The sequence below is a fragment of the Adiantum capillus-veneris genome, unplaced genomic scaffold (assembly GCF_014529385.1).
Source record: "Adiantum capillus-veneris isolate H3 unplaced genomic scaffold, ASM1452938v2 Hic_scaffold_461, whole genome shotgun sequence".
NCBI lineage: Eukaryota > Viridiplantae > Streptophyta > Polypodiopsida > Polypodiales > Pteridaceae > Adiantum > Adiantum capillus-veneris.
Genome location: NW_028221547.1, coordinates 303,566 through 312,138, shown reverse-complemented (window position 1 = coordinate 312,138; position 8,573 = coordinate 303,566). Strand labels below are relative to the sequence as shown.

Genomic DNA, 8,573 nt, shown 5'->3' with positions numbered 1-8,573 from the left:
GACTGAACATAATACCGGGTGGAAGATACATGCTTTACCTTGCAAGTTGTGAAAGCTTTCTTCTCAATAAGAGTGAGAGTTAGTGGTATATAGCTTTATCGAAGCCCGAAATGAAACGATGTTGCACTGAAGAGGACTCGAACCCCTAACTACCTGGTTCGAAGCCAGGGACTCTATCCAATTGAGCTATCGGTGCGGGGGGGTTGGGTCAAGGAAAGCCCAACCCTGGAAATGTTTTTTGCGTTATTTCAAAATGAGTTTACGTAATTAAAGAAAATTAACTCAATTAAAAGACAAAAAAGTCAATCTTTGTCGTTGATGATCTCTCGGTTGGTTACCGAATAATTTAACCATCCCTTCCCTAAAAGAAAGTAATTACTTGATATATGTAATCCGTAATATTCGGATTCAGTCGTCAGCTGTGGTTTTTACCCTCCCCAGGGTGTCCGCTCTGCCCGTGAGACGGTTTTTTAACCACGACGTCTACGTTTAAGTTTAAAGGCAGTCCCTTTACGAATCCGGCTTCTAAGCCTATGGAACTTAACGAAAATCTGGACAGCGTCCCTGGCTTTATTATGAACGGCTTGGATTTTATCCGCCTCCTCCTGCGAAACAGTTATTTCTGTTTCTGGATTCAGCGGCGGCATGTCTTGCTCAACAAAAACTACTTCTGGAGTCGAAGGCAAGAGCTCAAACAGGGCTTTATACATGTCAATCAAAGGTTGCGCCTGGGAGACTATTTGCGCGGCATAATGCGCTATCACTTCCTGGGAGAAGGGGACCTTCAAGAGGAGTTCTATGCCCTCTTCCGGGGACATGCTTAAAGGGAGAGATACCCCAGAGATGAGCATCAAGCCAGGAATAAGGTCCTTATGGAACGACGTGAACAGACGGGAGTTTGCCTCCTTAAACTGTACCGAAATCTGAGCCCATTCCTGCATTGTGGCTTCGCTGACTATGGAGGGGTTTAACTTGGCAGAGATAGAGTTTACTAGATTGTTTATTTGCGCAGGCTGCAGTTGTGAAACGAATTCATAACCGTTCTCAGCGCTGGGCAATCTGCCTTGTTGGCAGGTTTTTAGTATTTTATCACAATCTTGCCAAGTTTCAAATAAGATTGAACGGCAATCCTCCTCCTTTAGTTGCATAAACTGTGAATGTGAAGACGCTTGAGTTACTATTGAAGAACTACTAGCGCCCATATTCATACAGTATGCTGTTTCAGCAAACCCAAGCCCAATTAGATTTAATAAAATTAAAAAAAGAGCAACAAACAAGAATACCTTTCTCAACGAAAGAAAGGAGAGATATATGGTGAGGTTATTAAAAAGAAAGGAGAGATATATGTTGAGGTTCTTAGAAATAAAGGAGAGATATATGGTGAGGTTATTCAAAAGAAAGGAGAGATTTCTGGTGAGGTTATTCAAATTCAAAAGATTTCTTTTTTTAGTGAGGTTATTCATGTTTATCTTGTTTTCTTTTTTTAAGATACAAATAAGATTGAAAAAGCCATCGTCAAAGCAAACAAGGCAATAGCTTCTGTTAAGGCAAAGCCTAAAGTAACATAACCAAATGATTATTTAGCTAACGATAGATTTCACGCCACAGGGCTTGTCAAAGAACTAAATACGTTTCCAATACCTACTGCTGCTCCTGCTAGGGCTATTGTAGCCGCTCCTACTCCAATTAATTTTGCACCTTCTAGCGTAACTAATTCTTAAGTGTCTGTGTAATAATAATAAAAAAGTGTAGTTAGCACACTTTAAACGAAGTAGAGCGGTTGGCTGGCAAAGAAAGCTTACGCCTTTGAAGAAGAAAGATAGAGTTTGCATGCCTACCTTACCAAACACGTTGGATGTCGTCGGAAAACCAAGACATTTGGTAAACAGTCTTGTTGTCTCTTTGCAAGCAAGCCCATTTAATTGTAACAATTTAACGGATAACAAGATTATTTCCGGATGAATCCAAAGAAAAAACATAGTAAGCAGAGCCCTGACCCAAATGAAGAATAAGTGGTAGATTGGTAATGTTATCATTAAGGTTCATTGGTTTTATATAATGTCAACAATACAACTAAGCATTCGTTGACAGAGTCAAAGTTCCCCGTTTCTCAATCGTGGCATCCACGTTAATAAGTCGAAAGCCTCTTGGGCCGTCATTATCAACCAGGAAGGAAATCCTAGAGGAACTAGGATTTTTGGTCCAGTAGCAAGGGAATTGAGGGAATGTAATTTTGCCAGAGTAGTCTCGTTAGCTCCCGAAGTGTTGCGATAACTAATGAAAAAAAAAAGAAAGCTCGTTTCATTTATTAGAACTCAAAGAAACTTCAATTCCTTTAAAAATTTGGGTTTGAAGAGTTAGTTGTCGAATAGTCCAATACATACACATATACAAATATACAGAAAAATCTATCTATATCTATTCTATCTATATCTATTTAGATAGATACAACTCAATAAAACGAAGATGGATAGCCAATGAAAATGAGTAGAAAGGAAAGAACCTTTTTTCCGCCTTGAATATCATTTAGATTTTGCCAAGAGGAAAGGCTGGAGATTTTAGGAATTACTTAAGTAAAAACAATTCTAATAATTACCGATTGATATTTCACGAATAATGATGCCATCTCCACCACAGTTACTTCAATCAGAAATGCGAATACGAAAAGAAAAGCTATGACTAGGATACCAGCTACTAAAATGACTAGAGGTATCGTGCAAATCTTACTGGAAGAAGGTTTTTTAAAAAGCGTCACGGAACACACAGAGGGGGGAAAATTTTTATGGATGTCAAGATATTTTGGCAAAGAAAAAAAGCCTTACCTTACGTGGCAACTAAACTATAACTATTAGGTACATTAGCAAACCCGGTCTCAGAATCTATTGCGATCATATAAGAATCCCTAAGATCTTAGGGGGCATGGGAATTGCAATTTTATCAACGTCTTATGGACTCATTACAGATCGGGAAGCTAGGCGAAGAAAAACTGGGGGGGGAAATTCTACGCCATATTTGGTAATTGAAAGGGAGAAACAGGGACAAAAGTTACTTATTTTCACCAGTTACGTCTTCAATGAAAAGAATTTTTTTGGAGAAACCTGTAATGTAAATAGGAGGTTTACTTATTCCAAATGATGAAGAAACAGAATCTCATTGACATGGAAGGTACAGTTACAGAATCTTTACCCAATGCCACGTTTTGAGCGTGTTCGGATAATGGATGTCAAGTTTTGACTCATATATCGGGGAGGATGCGACGCAGTTATATAAGAATACTACCAGGAGATAGGGTAAGAGCTGAACTGAGTCCCTATGATCTTACCAAGGGACGCATCATCTACCGCCTTAGAAGTAGGCATACAAACAATAGTCAGTAGATTTCGGTATCAGTTTAGATTTTCGGCAGTTAACCAAACCACTTCTCTTGCCAAATTTCCTATCTTGATTAGATCGAAGAAACATGTAGCAAACCTACAGGTAGATTTACCCAATTAATTCAAGGTTATAGATACGAAAATCCGTGCTTCCATTCGGAAAATATGTAAAAAATGTCGATTGATTCTACGACGTAGACGAATCATGGTAATTTGTTGCAACTCAAAACATAAACAGAAACAAGGATAATAAATATTTCTATCTGAAAAAGAATATTAATTAAACAGAGCTTCCCAATAAAAATAATTAATTAATTATGTCAAGTCAAATAAATCGAGAAAAATTCGTTCACGTGGGGAAAACGCGGAGTTCAAAAGGGAGTCATTCATATACAGGCGAGTTTCAATAACACTATCATTACCGTCACAGACGTCCGGGGACAGGTAATTATTTGGTCTTCCGCCGGTGCCTGTGGATTTAAGGGAACACGCAAAAGCACGCCATTTGCTGCGCAAGCTGCGGCTGAGAATGCAATTAAAGCATCAGTGGATCGGGGTATGAAACAAGCAGAAGTTATGATGAGCGGGCCCGGACCGGGGAGAGACACCGCTTTGCGAGCTATTCGCAGAAGCGGCATAATCCTCAGTTTCATACGTGACGTGACTCCTATGCCGTATAATGGTTGTAGACCCCCCAGAAAGAGACGCGTCTAACTAGTGATTAGTCACATCAAAAGGAGAGAAAAAAAAATTACGTATGCGCACGCAAAAACGAGATGTCGACCTCTAAGCAGGCAATTCAGTGGAAATGCCTTGAATCCAAAATAGAAAGTAAGCGGCTTCATTATGGTCGTTTCCTTGTATCTCCCTTTAAAAGGGGTCAAGCCAGTATTGTAGGAATTGCCATGCGTAGAGCTTTGTCACAAGAGATTGAAGGGACAAGCATAACACGTGCAAGATTTTGCGGAGTCGTGCACGAGTATTCCACAATAACGGGTCTTCAAGAGACAATACATGATGCTTTAGTTAATCCGAAAGAGATTGTGCTTAGGGGCGATTCAAAAGAAGATATTCAAGAGGCGTTTTCATCTGTAACAGGTCCTAAAGAAGTAACTGCGGGCGATCCATCATTACCACCTGGCGTCGAAGCAATTGACAATTCGCAATATATAGCTACCATTACCCAACCAATATCTCTAACTATTGAATTAGAGATTGAAAAAGATTGCGGATATCGTATAGAAAATCTAGCGAAATCCGGAAAGGGACAATTTCCCATCGATGCTGTATTTATGCCTGTCCGAAACGTAAATTATAGCATCCATCTATTTGGAAGTGGTAGAGCGACGCAGGAAATCTCATTCATTGAAATATGGACTAATGGTAGTCCGACACCACACGAAGCACTTAGGAAAGCTTCTGAAAAACTCATGGACTTGCCAACCACCTTCTCGTATGTAAGGGGCGGAGACGTATCTCTCTTCGAAAATGGATTCTCTTGCTTCCTTTGCCTCCTTGAAAGTTTATAAAGGGTGATTCCCTTGCCTCTGCTTCCAAAGTAGCTTTTGCCTAAACATTTTTAGATTCCTTTGCCTTTTTTAGAGTTTCTAATGATTTTATGCCTTTGTTAGGCACATCTCTATGTTTATAAGCATAATAATAGAATAAAAAAGGCGTTCTTTAAAAAGATCTACTAAGAAGCAGAAACACACTACTGTAAGCACCAGATGAGTAATAAACAGTAATGAAACCCCCCTAACCTAAAAAAGTTAGTGGTTGGCTTGTTTTGTTTGCCCTAGCGACACCATTAAGAGGACTGGGTGATTGTGATTAGAGATCAATTCACTGTCGCTTCGAGTACACGACGAGGTTACGAAACCCGTCATGGCGATAACATGGTAATTTAGAAACAAGGCGTGTATGAGGAACTATCAATGTCTACGGTTTGCGTTGGGATTGCCCTTCGGCACTTCAGGGCTCAACCAATTAAACTCTCGGTGTCTACGGCGTTAGAATGAACTTCGTGCATCCATTTATTTCTACGGAATTACCAACGCTAGACTGGACGTATTCGACCATGCGCCCAGATTATGCAGGGAAAACCAGCGATACTTTTTAAGAGCAAAGGGTACAGGAACGTAGTGGCGTTCTCAACTCATTCCTCTGATCCCAGTATAAATTGGATCGGCGAGAAAGGTTAACCCAACCCTGCTTGACACTTTGTGCCCCTCGCTCCCTAGTCTTGGCATAGGATTTAAAACATCGAAAAGGTGGGCTATAGGAAAAAGCGTAGGGAACCGCTTACTTTAAATAAAACAAGAACTGAAAGAAAGAGGACTGAACATAATACCGGGTGGAAGATACATGCTTTACCTTGCAAGTTGTGAAAGCTTTCTTCTCAATAAGAGTGAGAGTTAGTGGTATATAGCTTTATCGAAGCCCGAAATGAAACGATGTTGCACTGAAGAGGACTCGAACCCCTAACTACCTGGTTCGAAGCCAGGGACTCTATCCAATTGAGCTATCGGTGCGGGGGGGTTGGGTCAAGGAAAGCCCAACCCTGGAAATGTTTTTTGCGTTATTTCAAAATGAGTTTACGTAATTAAAGAAAATTAACTCAATTAAAAGACAAAAAAGTCAATCTTTGTCGTTGATGATCTCTCGGTTGGTTACCGAATAATTTAACCATCCCTTCCCTAAAAGAAAGTAATTACTTGATATATGTAATCCGTAATATTCGGATTCAGTCGTCAGCTGTGGTTTTTACCCTCCCCAGGGTGTCCGCTCTGCCCGTGAGACGGTTTTTTAACCACGACGTCTACGTTTAAGTTTAAAGGCAGTCCCTTTACGAATCCGGCTTCTAAGCCTATGGAACTTAACGAAAATCTGGACAGCGTCCCTGGCTTTATTATGAACGGCTTGGATTTTATCCGCCTCCTCCTGCGAAACAGTTATTTCTGTTTCTGGATTCAGCGGCGGCATGTCTTGCTCAACAAAAACTACTTCTGGAGTCGAAGGCAAGAGCTCAAACAGGGCTTTATACATGTCAATCAAAGGTTGCGCCTGGGAGACTATTTGCGCGGCATAATGCGCTATCACTTCCTGGGAGAAGGGGACCTTCAAGAGGAGTTCTATGCCCTCTTCCGGGGACATGCTTAAAGGGAGAGATACCCCAGAGATGAGCATCAAGCCAGGAATAAGGTCCTTATGGAACGACGTGAACAGACGGGAGTTTGCCTCCTTAAACTGTACCGAAATCTGAGCCCATTCCTGCATTGTGGCTTCGCTGACTATGGAGGGGTTTAACTTGGCAGAGATAGAGTTTACTAGATTGTTTATTTGCGCAGGCTGCAGTTGTGAAACGAATTCATAACCGTTCTCAGCGCTGGGCAATCTGCCTTGTTGGCAGGTTTTTAGTATTTTATCACAATCTTGCCAAGTTTCAAATAAGATTGAACGGCAATCCTCCTCCTTTAGTTGCATAAACTGTGAATGTGAAGACGCTTGAGTTACTATTGAAGAACTACTAGCGCCCATATTCATACAGTATGCTGTTTCAGCAAACCCAAGCCCAATTAGATTTAATAAAATTAAAAAAAGAGCAACAAACAAGAATACCTTTCTCAACGAAAGAAAGGAGAGATATATGGTGAGGTTATTAAAAAGAAAGGAGAGATATATGTTGAGGTTCTTAGAAATAAAGGAGAGATATATGGTGAGGTTATTCAAAAGAAAGGAGAGATTTCTGGTGAGGTTATTCAAATTCAAAAGATTTCTTTTTTTAGTGAGGTTATTCATGTTTATCTTGTTTTCTTTTTTTAAGATACAAATAAGATTGAAAAAGCCATCGTCAAAGCAAACAAGGCAATAGCTTCTGTTAAGGCAAAGCCTAAAGTAACATAACCAAATGATTATTTAGCTAACGATAGATTTCACGCCACAGGGCTTGTCAAAGAACTAAATACGTTTCCAATACCTACTGCTGCTCCTGCTAGGGCTATTGTAGCCGCTCCTACTCCAATTAATTTTGCACCTTCTAGCGTAACTAATTCTTAAGTGTCTGTGTAATAATAATAAAAAAGTGTAGTTAGCACACTTTAAACGAAGTAGAGCGGTTGGCTGGCAAAGAAAGCTTACGCCTTTGAAGAAGAAAGATAGAGTTTGCATGCCTACCTTACCAAACACGTTGGATGTCGTCGGAAAACCAAGACATTTGGTAAACAGTCTTGTTGTCTCTTTGCAAGCAAGCCCATTTAATTGTAACAATTTAACGGATAACAAGATTATTTCCGGATGAATCCAAAGAAAAAACATAGTAAGCAGAGCCCTGACCCAAATGAAGAATAAGTGGTAGATTGGTAATGTTATCATTAAGGTTCATTGGTTTTATATAATGTCAACAATACAACTAAGCATTCGTTGACAGAGTCAAAGTTCCCCGTTTCTCAATCGTGGCATCCACGTTAATAAGTCGAAAGCCTCTTGGGCCGTCATTATCAACCAGGAAGGAAATCCTAGAGGAACTAGGATTTTTGGTCCAGTAGCAAGGGAATTGAGGGAATGTAATTTTGCCAGAGTAGTCTCGTTAGCTCCCGAAGTGTTGCGATAACTAATGAAAAAAAAAAGAAAGCTCGTTTCATTTATTAGAACTCAAAGAAACTTCAATTCCTTTAAAAATTTGGGTTTGAAGAGTTAGTTGTCGAATAGTCCAATACATACACATATACAAATATACAGAAAAATCTATCTATATCTATTCTATCTATATCTATTTAGATAGATACAACTCAATAAAACGAAGATGGATAGCCAATGAAAATGAGTAGAAAGGAAAGAACCTTTTTTCCGCCTTGAATATCATTTAGATTTTGCCAAGAGGAAAGGCTGGAGATTTTAGGAATTACTTAAGTAAAAACAATTCTAATAATTACCGATTGATATTTCACGAATAATGATGCCATCTCCACCACAGTTACTTCAATCAGAAATGCGAATACGAAAAGAAAAGCTATGACTAGGATACCAGCTACTAAAATGACTAGAGGTATCGTGCAAATCTTACTGGAAGAAGGTTTTTTAAAAAGCGTCACGGAACACACAGAGGGGGGAAAATTTTTATGGATGTCAAGATATTTTGGCAAAGAAAAAAAGCCTTACCTTACGTGGCAACTAAACTATAACTATTAGGTACATTAGCAA

At 39.6% G+C, this 8,573-nt stretch overlaps 2 protein-coding genes across 2 annotated transcripts; both read right to left on the bottom strand.

The window, feature by feature from the left end:
* Window positions 1-253: 253 nt before the first annotated feature.
* Window positions 254-2,648, bottom strand: LOC147416812 (uncharacterized). The gene has a single exon (XM_086508055.1). It carries the CDS (start codon window positions 1,461-1,463, stop codon window positions 471-473), a length of 993 nt encoding a protein of 330 aa, XP_086364181.1. The 5' UTR covers window positions 1,464-2,648; the 3' UTR covers window positions 254-470.
* Window positions 2,649-5,962: 3,314 nt separating this feature from the next.
* LOC147416811 (uncharacterized) lies at window positions 5,963-8,357 on the bottom strand. The gene has a single exon (XM_086508046.1). It carries the CDS (start codon window positions 7,170-7,172, stop codon window positions 6,180-6,182), a length of 993 nt encoding a protein of 330 aa, XP_086364172.1. The 5' UTR covers window positions 7,173-8,357; the 3' UTR covers window positions 5,963-6,179.
* Between the last annotated feature and the right edge of the window lie 216 nt (window positions 8,358-8,573).

Coding starts and splice junctions, on each gene's coding strand:
- LOC147416812 (XM_086508055.1), bottom strand. CDS start 1,463: ATGAATAACCTCACTAAAAAAAGAAATCTTTTGAATTTGAATAACCTC.
- LOC147416811 (XM_086508046.1), bottom strand. CDS start 7,172: ATGAATAACCTCACTAAAAAAAGAAATCTTTTGAATTTGAATAACCTC.